Raw genomic sequence first — 18650 nt, 5'->3', positions numbered from 1 at the left:
TTGAGAGCAGGCTGGGCTACATAGTGAGTTCAAGACCACCCTGAACTTCATATCAAGACCCTGTTTCAAAAAAAAAAAAAAAGCGAAGGGAGAACAATCACATCTTCATTGCTTTTCACTTAACCCCCTAGCCTGCTAATGACAACTTTTTGCCTAAACTCTCCCTGGGTCTTCACATGATGGAAGGGTAGGGGGCTCCAAAGTCTCTCTTACAGGGGCCCTAATTCCATTTATGAGAGTTCTACCCTTATGACCCAATCATCTCCCAAAGGCGCTACCCTTAATACCATTACCTTGGAGGTTTGGATTTCAACATATGAATTCGATAGGGACACAAACATTTAGGCCACAACAATATCTGCATCTGTATAGCAAGCTCTAAACTGATATTATGAGTAATTAGGTCACATGATTACAGAGACTAAGTTCCATAATTTTCCATCAGCAAGTTGGACACTCAGGAAAGCTGGTGGTATAAATTCCAGTCCTAACCTGAAGGACTGAAAACCAATGGTGTCCCAGTCCGAGGGTAGGAGAAGATAGATGTCTCGGAGTTCAACCTTTCTCTGCCATTTTTTGGGCCTTCACATCAGAGAGGCTGATCTGCTTTACTGAGTCCACCAATCCTAATACACTTATCATGCACAGACATGACCAGAAATAATGTTTCACCTGAAATCTGGGCCAGTCAAGAGTGGCCTAGTCAAGTTGACACCCAAAAAATTAACCATCACAGTGTTCTACAGAATTTCCCAGAGTTCCCCAGCAGGATTAAGACCCAAATTCGGAGAACTGGAAGTGGATAGACATGAGATATTTTGGAGTTAGAGCTGGCAGATTGAATGTGGAGATTGAGCGAAAGAAAACAAACATGACTCTACGTTTCTAGTGCAAATGTAAATATGGTTGGGTTATTTGCTGACATGGTCCAGAATGGCAGAAACAAGTATTCAGTCAGGATGTGCGTGGAAATGAAGAATCCTGTGCTAAATTAGAGATGGTCATTAGACACCAAGGAGAGGTGGCCAGCAAGCAGCTAAAACTCCAGAAGGGGTCTAGGTTCAGAGGCACTTCTGGAAGTTACTAACCTACAGAATAGCACTGTTTAATAAAGCAGGGTTCAGGGGCACTCACCTGTAATCCCAGCATTTAGGGAGGTTGAGGCAGGAGGATCAAAATTCGAGGCCAGCCCTGGCAATTTACCAAGACCCTGTCTCAAAAGAAAATTAGGAGCTGGGCATGGTGGTGCAGGCCTGTGATCCCAGAAGATAGGAGGCTGAGGCAAGAGGACTGGCACGAGTTCGAGGCCAGCTTGGGCTTAGTTCAAAGCCAATCTGAACTACATAGGGAGGCAGTCTCAAAAAAAAAAAAAAAAAAAAAAAAAAGGAAGAAAAGAGAGGGGCCTTGCCTAGAGGTTCAATTCTCAGCAGTGCAAAACAAAACAAAAAAAATCGAGCTACGTATATGATTTCAAATGCCCCAGTAGTTTTATTAGAAAAGACAAATTAATTCAAATATGTATTTATTTGAGCCAAAAAATCTCAACTATTGTTGGACGCGTAATGAATATGAACACTGTTTATAAGCTATTTTACATTTTTTCTTCGACATCGGTGTATACTTTACATTTAGAGCACACGTATTTCACACTCACCGCTTTCCAAGCGCTCAGATGCCTCCTACTGGCCAGCAGACACCAGCGCTTCCATCGGACTTTTCCAAAGCCAGGAGCCTGGGTTCACACGGACCGTATAGATGAAACACTTCCGGTGGGACGTTTCGGACTGAAGCCTCCGAGGAACGGAAGTCGTGTGTACGCTGTGGCTGCTTGCGGAGAAGGGTCGAGGCCAAGCGTTCAGAGCTTCCGCTGCCGGACTTTGCAGCCGGTGGTTGTGGTGAGTGGTACTCGGGATAGGGTTGGCCTGACCCGGTGCAGAAGGGCTCACCGGGCCTTGAAAATGAGCCAGACTCAAGCGGGAAGATGTCACTGTGGCTCCTGCTGGAGACATGTAGTCAGACTGTCGGAGTTTGTAGCCCACCCTCGAAGCTTGCTCCTGTGTAACCTTGGCAAATCGTCTCTCTTCCTCCGACTCCTGGCTTCGTCACCTGTGGAGTGAGGATGATAGTAGAACTTGAGCTGCTTCACGGAATTGCTGTAAAGATTAAATGCAGTAATCATGGAAAGTGCTTTGCACCACACCTAACACATTGTTACCACCCAGTAAAATATACGGGGTGTTGTTCCATGGCCATTGCCAACTGCCCAGGTTAATTGGAGACTGTACAGGGGGTCCTATCCTGTGCTTTGCAAAGGGTTTTTTCGTTCTTTTTTCTTCTTTGGTTTTTTTTTTTTTTTTTGTACTGGGAATGGAACTCGGGACCTTGAGCTTTCGAGGCAGGTGGCAGAACTACTGAGCTAAATCATCGGCCTTTTTTCTTTTTTCTTGACAGGGTCTCATCGTGTAGTTCAGGCTGGCCTTGAACTCACAGTGTTCCTCCTGCCTCTGGCTTTTTTTTTTTTTTCCTTTGGTACCGGGGATCGAACTTGGGTCCTTGGGCTTGTGCAGCAGGCGGCAAAACCACTGAGCTAAATCGCTGGCCTTTTTTTTTTTTTTTTTTTTAAGAGACTGGGTCTCATTGTTTTGCCCCACACTGGTCTCGAACTCCTGTCTCCTGAGTAGCTAAGATAATATTAAGAACGCTGGGCATGGTGGCACATGCCTGTCATTCTAGCATTTGGGAGGCTGAGACTGGAGGATCACAGCAAGTTTGAGGCCAGCCTTAGCTACATTAGTGAGTTCAAGGCCAGCCTGGACTACACAGTGAGACCCTGTCTCAAAGTGACAGTAACAAAAACAACAAAACAAAAAGATAATACTAAAGATACCTTCTTATGCTTATCAATAATCCCAGAACTCTGGGAAATTGAGGCTGGAGGATCACAAGTTTGAGCCCTGTGTGGGCAGTTTAGCAACTTAGTGAGATCCTGTCTCAAACAAAAACGGGAGTAGAGCCTGGGGATGTAGCTCATTATAAAGGTCCTGGGTTCATTCCCCAGTGCTGGGGCCGGGGGGTGGGGAAGAATACCTTCTTCATGGACTTTTGTGAGGAATAAATGAGTTAATGCACTTAAAGTGCTCAGAGCTGTAACTGTTCGTAGTGTTCATAAATATTGGTGATGTTGGTCTGTTATTCTTTTGCAGACTTTGGGCTGTTTAGTGCCATGCATTCTTTACAATGTGTCCTCCAAGCGCAGAAGTCTCTAAGGTGGGGGCCATTGGCTGCTATGTCATGGCTGCTGCTCAGGACCTGCAGGGCACATAGCAGCCTCCCCACCTCTGCAAGTCCCAGTCCAGAGAGGCAGGAGAATGGAGTTCGAAAGGATTTCAGCTCCAGGCTGGCCACTGGACCAACTTTTCAGCATTTTTTAAGAAGTACCTCAGCTCCTCAAGAAAAGCCATCTTCTCCAGAAGCAGAGGATCCACCTCCCTATCTCACAGAGGAAGAGCTTTTAGGAAGACAGAGAAAAGGTTAGTTTTAATTCTCTTTTTCCTTTACTCTTTCTGCCTTGCTCCTCTCTAGCATCCGTGGCTTGATTGTAGTTCTCTTATTACAGATCTGGTTTTAGAAGGTCAACAGTATGGGAAAGTTTCTCAATTATGGAATCGTCAATTTCTACAACTAACATTAATGGAAAGAAACCCACAAAGCTGGGCTTAGGTATAAGCAGAATGGTAGAACTCTTGCCTAGTATGCATGACATCCTAGGTTCAATCCCCAGCACTGCAGAAAAAAAAGGAACTTCATAGTGTTGGCACACATGACTTGGGGTGGAATTCCTGGGAGCCTTCTCTTTAGTTCTTTTACTATAGAAAACCTTGCTGGGTGTGGTAGTGCACACATGTAATCCCAGCACTAGGGAAGCTGAGGCAGGAGGATCACTGGGAGCTTGAGTCCAGCCTGGGCTACATAGTGAGTTTAAGACCAGCCTGTACTACATAGTGAGACCCTGTCTCAAAGAACCAAAAACCCTACGAAATCTTGTAAATTTTTTTTGAAGCTTTTTTGTGGGGGGGTACCGGGGATCAAACTTGGAACCTTGCACTTGCAAGGCATGTGTAGTGCCACTGAGCTAAGTCCCTGGCCCCTATTCTTTACACTTGAGAAGAGGCTTTCTTAGAAACACTATGTGATCAGTTAAAATAACTTAAATTTTGAGGAGACATTAAAGAACAACCAGACCTTTTCTTCTTTCCTGTTTCTAAAAAAATTTCCCTTCATATTTTTTTGTGTTCGGAGAGTGCTTGCCTGTGCACAAGGCCCTGGGTTCAATCAAGACTATAACCAAAAAAAAAAAAAAAAATTTGGTTGTGATTATATGGTGCAAATTATTTGTGTATTATTTTCATTTAACATTTTTCAGACATTACAATCTTGGTAACTAAAGTTTTTTGTTGTTTTTTGAGACAGGATCTCACCATGTAGTCTAGGCTGACTTTTAACTCATTACGTAGCCTAGGCTGGCATCAAATTCTCAGCAGTACTCCTGCTTCAGCCTCTTGAGTGCTGAGATTACACTTGTGTGCCACCACACACTTGACTTAGTAAATAAATTTTAAAAAATTGGTGCAGAGTATCATACTGTACTATAATGTATACCATGTATACCATAGTGCTTTTTCAACTATTTCCCTGTGGTTGGATATTAGATTTTGTTGTCGTTGGTTTTTAAAACAGGGTCTCGCTGTGTAGTTCGGGCTGGCCTTGAACTTGTGGTGATCTTGCCTTAACTCCCTGAGTGCTGGGATTACAGGTGTGTAACACCACACCTGGCTTTACTTTTTTGTTTGTTTGTTTGTTTATTTATTTATTTATTTATTTATTGATACTGGGGATCAACTTGGGACCTTGTGCTTGCAAGGCCGGTGGCAGAACCACTGAGCCAAATCCTGGCATGCTTTTTATTTTTGAGACAGGGTCTCACTAAGTTTCTGGGCTGAAACTTGCAGTCTTTCTGCGTCAGCCTCTCAGAATGTTGAGATTACAGGCATACACCACCTTGCCTAGCTATGATTTTTTTTTTTTAAATTTTACTTTTTATTAAATTCTTTTATTGGTACATTGTAGGTATACAACACAATTACATTTCTCATTGGGAATTGTACCTTTACATAATGCATCTTGGTTCTTATTTTTATGATGTTTTAATTTTGTTAGACGAGAAAAGTGGGCCAAAGAAGGTCATTAAAAAGAAAAGATGGGGCTGAGGATTTAGCAAGGTGGTGCCACCGCCTGCCTCGCAAGCTCAAGGTCCCAAGTTTGATCCCTGGTACGAGAAAAAAAAAAAAAGGCAAAAAAGAAAAGATATTTCCTTCCTTTTTTTCTTTCTAAAATAACTTCCCTTTTCTTTTGGTTTTCATATCATTATTTGTCATTCAGTTTTTTTCTTTTTGAAAAGGAACTTTGTTTTTATTTTTATTTTTTGGTACCAGGGATTGAACTCGGGTCCTTGTGCTTGGGAGGGAGGCGGCAAAACCAGTGAGCTAAATCCCTGGCCTGTCATTCAGTTTTGAATTCCACTTGGAATTTATGTGAGCCTGGGACTAGAGTCTGGTGGTGGAAGCAGGGATTATTAATGTAGGGAAATAGTTTGAAAGGGCTTCCCAGAGTATGAAATTCAAGTTCTTAAAATTTTATAAAAGCTGGATGTGGTGGCATTGAGCGGAAATCCCTGCACTTGGGAGGCTAAGGCAAGAGGATCTGATTTGGAGACCAGCCTGTACTACTGAGTGAGGTTCTATCTCAAAAACAGAAACACCATCAAAAAGAAAGCTGTGCAGGGACCGGGGATTTAGCTCAGTGGTTTCACTGCCTGCTGTGCAAGTGCAAGGACCTGAGTTCCATTCCCAGTACCAAAAAAAAAAAAAAAAAAGCTGTGCAGATTTATGTTTTACTTCATAAATAACCATGCTTGCATTCATTTAAGAAATTTACAGTTACTGTAGGAGGATGCCTCATTCTCATTTTGTGGCCTCATTCTCAGCTCTCCATTTTGAAGAGGATTGTGAGGTGGATTTAAACTTTTTTCCTCTTAGGTTGATAAACAGTATCCATAGTCCTTTCTTTTTTTTTTTCTTCCAGTACTGGGGATTGAACTCCAGGCCTTTGCAGTTTTATTTTTTATTTTGAGACAAGGTCTCTGAACTCAGAGTCTCTCAGTTGCCCACGCCGGGCTCAAGCTTGTGATCCTCCTCCCTTAGCCTCGAAGAGTACTGAGATTATAGATGTGCATCACTACTTGTGGCTCCTTTTTTGTTTTTTTTGGTTTTTTTGGCACTGGGGATCGAACTTGTGACCCTACGCTTGGGAGGCAGGTGGCGGCACCACTGAGCTAAATCCCCGGCCCCTTTTTTGTTTTTATAACTATATTTCTTTGATTCTCAGAGCATCTTTTCATCATATTTTAAATCACATAGCTTATAATTATTATTATTTTTTTTTTGTGATACCAGGGATCGAGCTCAGGACCTTGTGGTTGCGAGGTAGGCGTGGTGCCACTGAGCTAAATCCCTGGCCCTATAATTAGTACTTTTTTTTTTTTTTGGTACTGGGGATCGAACTCGGGATCTTGTGCTTGTGAATATAATTAGTATTTTTATATAGTGCAGTCTGTTTTTTGTTCTGAAAGACTGCCATTAATTTGGGTTACATCTGGCAATTGGTGATGTTTTAGGATTGAGGCTTAGTGCATAACCAGTTGCCACAGGTGTTTTGGGGACTTTAGAATAGGAGAACTTTTGCAACTTGTGGGCCTTGTCTGCCTACCCTGGAATCTACCTTTTGTTGTAGTCTACCTTGAGACCTATGGCTGCCAGATGAATGTGAATGACACAGAGATAGCCTGGTCCATCTTACAGAAGAGTGGCTACCTCCGGACCAGGAACCTCCAAGAGGTAAATTATATGTGTTTGCTGTTTCCCCAAACTTCCTGGGCCTGGGTGAGACTCTGCATTTGTGCCAGTTCTTAGCTGTAGTTTTGGGCACAGATACAGGCTGCCGAGAGAGTTTCCTTGAGTGCAATGTGTACCATGGGACTGGGTGTGCTTGCATCCCAGCTGCCTTTGAGACTTTTATTGTGAGACTTACCTTTGGGCAGGGACCTAAGTTAAAAATTGGTGTCAGGAGAAGAAAGGGGAGTTAGTGTGTATAATATGTACAATTATAGTTGGGGTGGATGAGAGAATTTGGAGGTAAATGGTGGAGAAAGTTCATGACAGTGTGAATGTTTTTAATGCCACAGAACTTTATACATAAAAAGAGTTAGAATGATAAATTTTATGTTATGTGTATTTTACCACAATAATTATGAAGAGTTGTTGCAGAGCAATGATTCTCTAAGTGTGATTTCGAAGATGATAATTTTTCTTTTTTCTTACTGTCTCTCCAGGCTGATGTGATTCTTCTTGTTACATGTTCTATCAGGTATGAATTTGTTCTTTCCTTAGGCTGTGAATATATCTATTTTTTTTGTACTGGGGATTGAACCCAGAGCCTTTACACTGAGCCATTTTTCACATCCCAAGTCATTTTTAATTTATTTTGAGACAGGGTATTGCTATGTGACTAAATTGCCCAGGCGTCCTCTTGCCTCAGTGTTTCAGAATGTTGGGATTATAGGTGTGTGCCACTGTGCCCAGTGTGGAGTAAACGTATCTTATATAATCATGCCAGCCGGGGATTTAGCTCAGTGGTGCTGCCACCTGCCTCACAAGCGCAAGGTCCCGAATTCGATCCCTGGTACCGAAAAAAAAGAAAAAAGAAAAAAGACCCTGTCTCAAAAAACCAAATAAATAAAAATGTAACGCTTGTTATTTAAAAAAAAAAAAAAATTATGCCAGAGCTAAAGCCCCCAGGTGGCTTGCTAATGGGGATGACCAGTGGCCCCATGGCCTCATGTCAGTAGCACTTGTAGTTTTCCCACAGTGGTGATAGTTTTGATTCATCTTGCCGACATCTGCTAAGCAGGTACTGTGTGTCAGGTTCCATGTGAGCACTGCACATGCATTAACGAGTTTAACTCTCATAGCAATCCTATGAGGTTGGTGCTCTTACCAAGCCCATTTCATAGATGAGGAAATCAAAAGTATGCTCAGTCATCCAGGTTTTCCTGAGGTTTTTCTTGCTACTGATGGCATACCTTTATAATATAGTCATCTGGATGAGAGTGTAGTCAGTGCCTAGGGGAGAATGTTCTGAACAGAGATAGGTGGCATCCATCAGAGGGGGCCAGGAAGCACTTGGCAGCAGGAAGTCCATCGGAAGTGAATATACCCTCTCTCTTGGTTACTTTTCTTGTTGCTAACACAAAATACCTGGCACCCAAAGTTAAAGGAAAGGTTTATTTTGGCTTACAGTTTGTAGAGGTTTCATTCCATAATCAGCTGGCAAAAGAGAAACAGTTCTTGGTAAAGCAGGGCAGACAGAAAGCAACAAGCAGCAAGTGAGGAAGCAGCAGTGAAGTGACAGTTTCTTGGTGTCCCTTTATTTTGTATACAGGCTACCCGCCTTAGGGCAGGTAGCACTCACACCCAGGGTGGGACACCCTTAATCCTACCCAGAACTATGCCAATCAGCAGACTAATTGAGTAGCCACACACCCTTAATCTCAGCATCACACACTCTAGATCATGCCACCTCTGAAAAGCCCCACCTATGACCACATGAGGTTTTGGGAGGACATCTAGATACAAGTCATAACACTACCTGATTTTCTTTGTTTCTCTGTACAAGGCACATCATTGTTAGTGTTTCCATAGTTGGCTATACCATCAACTAATTAATTAATACTTTTTATTCAGAGGGCCTCTCTGCATGACTCTGAGCTTAAGCGGTTTGGAAGTGAACCCTCCCTTCATGGAGCCTGGCTTTCTGGAGCTTGGTCTGATATGGGAAATAAGATATAGAAATAGATCTGACAGAAAATACTAGGTAAAAAGAAAAACAATCAAACAATAAAAGCCAAATAGCTCAGTAAAGGGAAAAGGATAGTTAAAATGGAAGGGCACGTAAAGGGAGGAAAAACTCTTAACAAAAGACAGTTGTGGAAGGCTTTACAAAGATTTAAAAATTAAAAAAAATTTTTTGAAGCAGAGTCTCACTAAATTGCTTAAGTTCTTCAGGCTGGGCTTGAACTTTGAATCCTCTGAAGCAGATTGTTTTTTGTTTTTTTGGAACAAGATCTCGGTGTGTAGTTCAGGCTGGCCTTGAAGTCACTATGTAACTCAGGCTGGCTTCGAACTTGTGGCAATCTTCCTTCCTCAGGATTAACCTTGTTGGGATCACAGGTTTGTGCCACCACAGTTGGCTTCTGAAGCAGATTCGTTTTGAATTTGCATTACAGGCTTGTCAGAATTTGGGGATGTGTAGGAAAGGTATGTCTTTCTAGGAAAAATGAATTATAGCAAGTGGTTTTTCATTGGCCCCCACCTGTCTTCCCTAAGTCTAAAGGTAGGTGTCATTTAAAGGGTTGAAAGTGGTTTTTATTTCCTTTCCATTGTCTCACTTTCTTAAGTTGCTCTGTAGTTTATTTTTGGCTCAGTTTTGCTTCTGTTGGTCTTTGTAGGGAGAAGCCTGAGCAGACCATCTGGAACCGTTTACATCAGCTGAAAACCCTAAAGACAAAGCGGCTCCGATCTCGGGTACCTTTGAGGATTGGGATTCTAGGTATCCGGTAATTTGCAGGTTTTGTCTGTTTTGAGACTTGGGGTCCATGTGGCTTCATATGCTAGAGAATTTCCTGTAGAGGCTGAGATCCTAGGATGTGGAGAACCTTTAAACACTTCACACAGTCTTTTTGTTTTGTTTTTGAGATAGGGTCTTGCTATGTAGTATAGGGTGGCTTTGAACTCACTATGTAGCCCAGGCTGCCCTCAAACTCACAGTGATCCTCCTGCCTCAGCCTCCTGAGTGCTGGGATTACAGGCATGCTATCCCACGGAATCTTTTTTTTTTTTGTTACTGGGAATCAAACTCAGGACCTTGGGTTTGTCAAGGAGTTACGTGCCACTGAGCTAAATTCCTGCCCCTATCCCATAGAATCTTATACTTAATGTCAGAGGCTCTGAGATTAAATGCACTAAAGGTCATAAAAGGCTTTATGTAGTTCTGGAAGTAACAGGTGCTCAGAAGTAGTATGTCCTTGCTGGAGCCTGATGCAGCTCATGGTAGCGAAGAGTGATAAATAGGGTGGAGTGTTGAAGTCCGAAGAGGCAGTGTAAGTTTATGGCAAGGTGCCCTTGGTCTGGACTCCTGAACAAGCCGAAGTGAAGCCTCAGGTCTGCTCTGACCAATAGCCGCCTTTAAAATAAAGTTAGTGGTTCACATCTCCAGTCATGTTAATCACATATCAACTCCTCAGTAGCTACACATGACTGGGAGCCTCTGTTTGCACAGCACATCCACTTATTTCCATCCAGTCCATTTCATTATCTTGGAAGGTTTTGTAGGACAATTCTGATCTGGATGCTTGGGAAGCTCATTTCAAAAAACAAATTCTCGGGCTGGGGATTTAGCTCAGTGGTTTTGCCGCCTGCTGTGCAAGCGCAAGGACCCGAGTTCAATCCCTGGTACCAAAAAAAAAACACCAAAAAACAAACCAAATTCTCCATACCCTTTCTGCCCTAGAATTTAGTTAGCATATTGAACTTTATAGATAGCAGACTGTGTCCTTTGTGGAGTAAGTTAACCACTCTTGACGATAAGCCAACACATATTTGGAGTGTTAATGTTGATTGGGGAAGTCAGAGTTGCTGTAAGGGTTTGCTGAAATATTTTGTTCCATTTCACTTCATTATAAAAGCTCCTGAGTATTTACAAGGGTTGATAAAAATACACAGTGCAGGGCTGGGGATTTAGCTTAGTGGCTCTGCCACCTGCTCCGCAAACGCAGGGACCCTAGTTCGATCCCTGGTACCAAAAAAAAAATACACTGCATTTTTAAATTAAAAAAATTTGTTATAGTAACAGTGCATTGCCATTAATGTCCCTCAAAATATTTCCCTTTGCTTTGAGCAGACTTATCCCATTGCTCTTGCCACTTTCTGAAGCAGTTCTGGAAGTTCTATTTCATGAATAAGTTGTTTTTTTTTTTTTGTTTTGTTTTTTGGTACCGGGGATCGAACTTGCGTCCTTATGGTTTTGGGGCAGGTGGTGGAATCACTGAGCTAAATCCCCGGCCCTCATGAGTAAGTTTTTAGTTGTGCTGTCATGATTGCCTCAATATCCTAATCAATTCGGAATATTTACATTTCATAGTCATTTTGTCTTTGGGGAAGAGCCAGAGGTTGCTCAGTGCCAGATTGTCAGATGCAGTGAATAAAGTGGGTTAGTACACACTGCAGTGTTGTTATGAGCCTGCTTTGATTTTGGATTGTGCTGGTCATCAACATTCACTGTATTTTTGATCACACCTGATAAAAACACACTCATGAAAGAAAACTTCCAGAACTGCTTCAGAATAAGGTAAGAATAGGTGGGGATGGTGGCACACTTGTAATCCCAGCACTTTGGAGGTTGAGGCAGGAGGATTGCCATAAGTTCAAGGCTAGCCTGGGATACATAGTGAGTTCAAGGCCATTCTGAACTACATAGTAAGACCCTGTCTCACAAAAAGGAAGTGGACGCCTGCCTCGAAAGCGCAAGGTCCGGAGTTCCATCCCTGGTACCAAAAAAAAAAAAAAAAGAAAAAGAAGTGGTAAGAATGATGAGATAAGCATGTTCAAAGATAGGAGGAATATTTTAAAGAGGATTACTAATAATGTGTCTTACTATAATAATTTTTTCAGAGGCTTTTAACCATCCACCTTTTTTTCTTTTTTTTGGTGCTGGGGATTGAACCCAGGACCTTGCGCTTGCCAGCCAGTCTCGGTGCCCCTGAGCTAAATTCCCGGCCCCATCCACTTTATTTTTTGGTCACACCTCATATACGTTAGAAATTTCAGAAATCTCAAGAATAAGCCACGAAGGTCTGGGGATGTAGCTAGTGGTGCTGCACCTGCCTGGCAAGCACAAGGTCCTGAGTTTGATTCCTGGTACGGAAAAAAAAGAATAAGCCGAGAGTTGGGCATGGTGGTACACGCTTGTAATCCCAGCACTCAGGGAGGCTGAGGCAGGAGGATTGCTGTGAATTGGAGGCCAGCCTGGATAGCATAATGACACTATGTCTCAAGTCAAAAAAAAAAAAGCCAAGTGTGGAGGTGCACATCCATCAATCCAGGAGGCAGAGGTAGGATAGAATTGAATGGAGCCCAGCCCAAGCAATGTAGAGGGACTCTGTCTCTAAAAAAAAACAAAAAAAAGCTAGGATTGTAGCTCATTGTGAAGGTCCTGGGTTCAATCCCCAGTATTGCAGGGGGAAAAAAAAAAGAAAGAAAGAAATCCCAAGAATAATGATTTTTAAACCAATATGGTAAAATATACATAAAATTCTCATTTTAATCTTTTTCTTTTCTTTTTTTTTTTTTTTTTTTGATACAGGATCTTATGATGTAGTTCAGGCTGGCCCTGAACTCACTATGTAACATAGGCTGGCCTCAGTCTCTTACAGTGATCTTCCTGCCTCAGCCTCCCAAATGCTGGTATTATAGGCATGTGCTGTTGTGCCCGGCAATTTTTTTTTTTTTTGGTGGTACCTGGGGATTGAACCAAAGTTCTTTGTACTAAGTTGCCCAGGTTGGGCTCGAATTTGCAATCATGCATCAGCTTTCCAGAGTGCTGGAATTATAGACTAGTACCACCATGCCTGGCTATCATTTCACTTATTCATTCATTCATTCATTCATTTATTTATTTTTCCAGTACTGGAGATCGAACTCAGGACCTTGTGCTTGCAAGGCAGGGATGGCACCACTGAGCTAAATCCCTGGCCCCATTTCAATTATTTTTAAGTCTTATTGTATTCTATGGCATTAAGTATATTCACATTGTTCTACAACCATACCACCATCTATCTCCGTAAGTGCTAACTATATTATTTCTTCCTGCAGTTCCTGGCATTCATCATTTTACTTTATGAGTATTAATTTCTAGGTAGTTCATATAAGTGTAATTATATAATATTTATCTTTTTGTAACTGGCTTATGTTACTTTGCGTTATGTCCTCAAGGTTCACATGCTACATGTTAGAACATGTGCCAGAATTTCCTTCCTTTTGAAGGCTGAATAATATTCCATTGTGTGCATAAACTATTTTGTTTATTCGTTCATTTATTGATTAACTCAGGTTGTTTCTACCTTTTGTGTATTGTGACTAATACTGCTTGGTATGAACATGGTTGTACAACCAAGAAAAATTATTTATTTACTTACATTTTTTGAAACATGCCCTTGTTATATTGCTCAGACTGGTCTTGAACTTTTGGGCTCAAGGGATCCTCCCAACTTAGCCTCTCATGTAGCTAGTAGTATAGGCCCTGTGCCAACACACTGACTCCAAGAATAATTCCTTTTTTTTTTGAGACCAGAATAATTCTTTTTTTTTGGTACGTGGGATCGAATTCAGGACCTTTCGCTTGTGAGGCAGGCGGCAGCATGACTGAGCTAAATCCCTGGCCCTGAGACAAGAATAATTCTTTTTTTTTTTGAGACTTTGTAGTCCAGACTGGACTTGACCTTGCTCTTTAGCCCCTAGGCTGCCTCAAATATGAGATCCTTGTACCTCAGCCTCTTGACTGCTGAGATAATAGGCGTGTGCCACCATGCTGTGCTAATAATTTTCAGTTGAGAGAAAAAGGTGGTTCATGTCTTGAAAGGCATTTGAGAAGGTGGGTATGTTATGCAAGCTGGAAACTTTGAGTGCATGGGAACTTTTCTGTGTGTTGGTCTCTGATCCGAGCTAGAGATCATGCTTACTGAGAAGAAGCAGTAGAGCCAGGTGAGTTTGGAAACAGGGGCTTGTTCCTTTCCCTCCCAGGCTGCATGGCTGAGAGACTGAAGGAGGAGATCCTCAGCAGGGAGAAAATGGTGGACCTCTTGGCCGGTCCGGACGCCTATCGGGACCTTCCTCGGTTGCTGGCTGTTGTGGAGTCAGGACAACAAGCTGCCAATGTGCTGCTGTCTCTTGATGAGACCTATGCTGATGTCATGCCAGTCCAGACGAGCCCCAGTGCCACTTCTGCCTTCGTGTGAGTCTCTGCCCAGACTTGGGAGTGAGCCTCTCCTTTCCTTCTCACTTTGAAATAACATGTTATTTTTTTTGTTTTGGTATGTGTGTGTATGAGTGTGTGTGCCTTCACACTGAGCTACATCCCCGGTCCTTTATAAAATTTTTTATTTTGAGGGGCCAGGATGTAGCTCAGCAGTGCAATGCCTGTCTGGCAAGTGTGAGGTCCTGAGTTCGAGTCCCGGTATTGGGACCTTGGTGTTTTTGAGGCAGGCATGGCACCACTGAGCTAAATCCCTGGCCCAAACAAAAAAATTTTAAAAAAGGACTGTGAATGTAGTTCAGTGCAAAGGCCCTGGGTTCAATTTTTAGTACAGAACACAAACAAATAAAAGATGAATTACCTGTATTCCCACCACCTTGTGATAAATACTATCACCATTTTGGTGTGTAGCATTCATGTACTTTTCCTTTGTGCTTATTCATGTGTGCTTTGTATGTGTGTTTATTTATGAAAATTGGTTCTTGCTCTACTTAGTTTTGTTATCTTTTTTTGTCTGTGGTACCAGGCATTGAACTCAGGACCTTACACTTGCCAGGCAGACATGGTGCCACTGAGCTAAATCCCTGGCCCTGTAATCTTTTCTTAATGTGGTGAATATTTCTTGTAGCATTATATTTTTTATAACAAGTTGGCAAGTGTCTTACCATGTATTATTTTTTTGCCATACTGGGGATTGAACTCAGGACCTTGTGCTTGCAAGGCAGGCATGGTGCCACTGAGCTAAATCTTTGGCCCTTATCATCTTTTTTTTTTTTTGGTACTTAAGTATTTATTGAGACAAATATAATCTTACCATCTATTTTGTAAATAAAGTTTTATTGGAACACAGCCATGACCGTTCTTTCACATGTTGCCTATGGCTGCTTTTGCCACTGCAACAACAGAGTTGAGTAGTCATAACAGACTATGTCCTGCAAAGCCTCAAGTATTTTTTTCATTAAAAGTACATTTATTAGGGGCCGGGAATTTAGCTCAGTGAGTCCGGCGCCTCCCTCGAAAGCGCAAGGTTCCGAGCTCGATCCCCGGTACAAAAAAAACCAAAAAAACATTTATTAGGGCCAGGGATTTAGTTCAGTGGTTCCGCTGCCTGCCTGTAAAGCACAAGGTCCTGAGTTCAATCCCTGGTACCAAAAAAAAAAAAATACTTGAGGCTTTAATAAATGTATTTTTTTTTGGTGGTTTTTTTTTTTTTTTTTTTTTTTTTTTTTTGGTACCGGGAATTGAACTTGGGACCTTGTGCTTTCAAGGAAGGCAGCAGAACCACTGAGCTACATCCCATCCCCGGCCCCAGATTTTTTTTTTATAGAAAAACTATCAACTGTTCATTTTAATGGCTATTTCATTCTCTTTTTGAAATATTTAGTAAAAATAACAGCTGACATTTGTTTAACAATTCTTCAGCGAACATTTTTGACACATAGCTGTAATTAGCTCCTTAAGATAAATTACCAAAAAAAAAAAAAGATAAATTGAGGCTCTTATATATAGGATGGGAATGAAAGAGGGATTTAGCTGGGTGTGGTGGTACATACTGTAGTCCAGCACTCAGGAGGCTGAGTCAGGAGGATTGTAGAGTTCAAGGCCAGCCTGGGCTACATAATAAGACTCTCAAAAAAAAAAAAAGGGGATTTAATTTAGTTACCTAGCAGTTGGATCAGGAATGTGTGAAAAATGCTGAACCCTATGTGTTCAAGGTCTCCTCCCCTTACATACAGAAACACATCATAACTTTTTTTTGTTTGTTTTTTTGGGCCAGGTCACTGTCTCACTTTTTTGACACTATGGAGTTCAGGGTGGCCTTGAACTCACAGTGTAGCCCAGGCTGGCTTCAAACTCTGGACAATCCTCCTGTCTCAGCTTCCTGAGTGCTAGGATTACAAGTGGTGGCACCACACCTGAGCTATTTTTTTCTGGTCTAGAAGCATTTATCTATAATCTAGATTAGATATAAAAATTTTTAAAATCCCATAAAAACAGTAGAAAGTCCATATGTAGTAGGTTTGCCCTGTATCCCCTTTCTACTCTGCTTCTTCAAGCTGAGGACTGTGTACACTGCTTATAGTTTGGTTTGTGTTCTGAGATTAGATGCTAAATTTTTTTTTTCTTTCAGTACTGGAGATTGAACCCAGATGCTTTTGCATGCTTGGCAAGTGCTCTACCACTGAGCTAATCCCTAGCCCCTTTTAAAATTTTTAACTTTTTTTGTTTTGTTTTTTGGTACTGGGGATTGAACTTGGGACCTTGCGCTTGCGAGGCAGGTGCTGGAACCACTGAGCTAAATCCCCGGCCCATAGAATTGTTTACTTTTGAGATAGAGTTGCCCAGGCTGGGCTTGAACTTGTGATCCTTTGCTTCAGCTTCCCAACCAGCTGAGCTTAAAAGGTGTGTTAAGTATCCATGCCAATCTGTATACTAGTTTTTAAAGATAAAAGTACCTGCTTTAGTGCTTCGTAAATCTCAGATGGTCCAGCTTGATTGTAGAGACAAGAAGATTCCGAGCCCAAGAATAATCAGGTTGGAGCTGTGACCTGCTCTTTGGGAGGTGCTAAGGTACCATGCTTCTGTTAGTTAAGTTCTGGTACTTTCCTCCCCAGGTCAATCATGAGGGGATGTGACAACATGTGCAGCTACTGCATTGTTCCTTTCACACGTGGCCGGGAGAGGAGTCGGCCTGTTGCCTCCATTCTAGAGGAAGTGAGGAAGCTTTCTGACCAGGTAAAAAGCTCTCCAGGCCCTCTTTCCTATAAGCATGTTTTGGGAGGATGACAGCTGTTTAGTTTTGCAAGCTGCACTCTGAATTGCACAAGTTTAGGAACATGCCTGGCTAGAAAGAAATGCCTGCATATACATCTTTAGTTTGCTGCTGATGCATTATGGGCAGATCCAGTGTGAAGTTTGCCTAGGAGGGAGCATAGTATAATGGTGAGTTTAGAATCAAGTAACTAAATATGAATTTGGGTCCACCATTTTTTCCATAGTGCCTAGGCATAAGTCATTTAACTATCTTTGAAACACAGTTTCTCCATCTAGGAAAAGAAGATAAAACAATACCTTTCTTTTCTTTTTTGTGGTACCGGGGATCGAACTTGGGTCCTTGAGCTTGCAAGGCAGGTGGCGAAACCACTGAGCTAAATCCCCGGCCAACAATACCTTTCTTAAAGGGTAATTGGAGAGATTGAAGAAATGTTTTTAAGCTACCAGGCACATCGTAGGTTTTCAGGAAATGACTTAGTCTGTCTATTCTGGGGACTTCCTGTGTCTTGTTCATCACAGAACCAGCTCACTAGTTGAGGGACAAAGAACAGGTGAGGGGAGTGAGTTGGATCAGAGGCTAGAGGTGAGAGATCTGCTTGTGTACCTCCTGTGGGGAGCTAGTTTCTCAGCCTTCTGTCCCTAGCCCCAGGCCTGAATCTTCTAGTCCTGGAGAAGAGGAAAGTAGGTGGGAATATGGGACTTGTCTTCTAGTGAGCTTTCCCTGTCTCCCTCTCTGTTTGCTTCAGGAACCATGGGCACCGGCAGGCTAGGCCCTGCCAGTTCTAAGTCAGCTGTTTGCCTTGTGCTCATATTCTGGCCACACTGTCTTTCTCTTTCTTCCTCATCCCCAGATAATCCTGTCCCTGACCTGATCCCTGGTTTCTCACTGGCCTGTGAGGTCTTCTTTATACCTCACCTATCCTAGTGCTTCCTGGCCCAATGTTGATTCCTTCCTTTCTCCTCCAGGACCCTCACAGTACGAAACTACTTTGGGGTAAATATATTGAGATGGGGACAAAATCTTCCTAACTTTTCTAGATTATTTGTATATATATAAAGGGAGGCTCTTAATAACACTGAAGTGAATCTTAGTAAATTCAAGGCCATAGAGTTGTAGAAAAATGTGTTTTAAAGGACTTATTAATGACTAATTTTGCTAGTAAAGGAACTTTTTTTCTTTTATTTAGATTTTTAGACTACAGTTGGAAAGAAAATAGAATACTATGATATTGTGGCTTTAACAGAATGACAGAATGTCCATTTTTCATTCAAGCAATGGTTATTGATTGGAAGTCCTTTAAATAGCTTTGTTTTTTGTGATGGGGTCTTGGTATGTTGTGCAGGCCCTGAAACTCCTGATCTTTCTGCCTCAGGCGCTTGAGTACCTGGGATTACAGGGATGTACCACTGTGCCCTACTTAAAGCAGTTTTTTTTCAAATATTGTTTTTATCCTTTTTATATGATAAAGAGGCTTTTTTTTCCCCAGTATTGAACCCAGAGCCTTGAGCGTGCTAAGCAGTTTGTTTTTTTGGGCTGGGGATTTAGCTCAGTGGTACTGTGCCTGTCTCTCAAGTGCAAGGTCCTGAGTTTGATCCCTGGTACCAGAAAAGAAAAACAGAAAAACCCCAAAACACCAAAAAACAAAAAACTTACAAAATAAAGTTATAAAAAA

At 42.0% G+C, this 18650-nt stretch overlaps 1 protein-coding gene across 2 annotated transcripts in view; it reads left to right on the top strand.

Moving 5' to 3' along the window:
* Positions 1–1725: 1725 nt before the first annotated feature.
* Cdk5rap1 (CDK5RAP1 mitochondrial tRNA methylthiotransferase) overlaps positions 1726–18650 on the top strand; it is a 31649-nt gene continuing 14724 nt past the window's right edge. For both annotated transcript variants that reach the window (XM_004867943.3, XM_021246827.2), the window contains exons 1-7: positions 1726–1895; positions 3204–3530; positions 6850–6953; positions 7448–7482; positions 9623–9723; positions 13971–14181; positions 16818–16938. In XM_004867943.3, the coding sequence (XP_004868000.1) occupies positions 3224–3530; positions 6850–6953; positions 7448–7482; positions 9623–9723; positions 13971–14181; positions 16818–16938 (879 nt within the window). In that variant the 5' untranslated portion in view covers positions 1726–1895; positions 3204–3223. The remainder of the gene's footprint in view (positions 1896–3203; positions 3531–6849; positions 6954–7447; positions 7483–9622; positions 9724–13970; positions 14182–16817; positions 16939–18650) is intronic.

This window comes from Heterocephalus glaber, unplaced genomic scaffold (assembly GCF_053883595.1).
Source record: "Heterocephalus glaber isolate CG9 unplaced genomic scaffold, H.glaber_assembly_v1.0 deba00001532, whole genome shotgun sequence".
Classification (NCBI taxonomy): domain Eukaryota; kingdom Metazoa; phylum Chordata; class Mammalia; order Rodentia; family Bathyergidae; genus Heterocephalus; species Heterocephalus glaber.
This window is presented reverse-complemented; position numbering and strand designations above follow the sequence as displayed.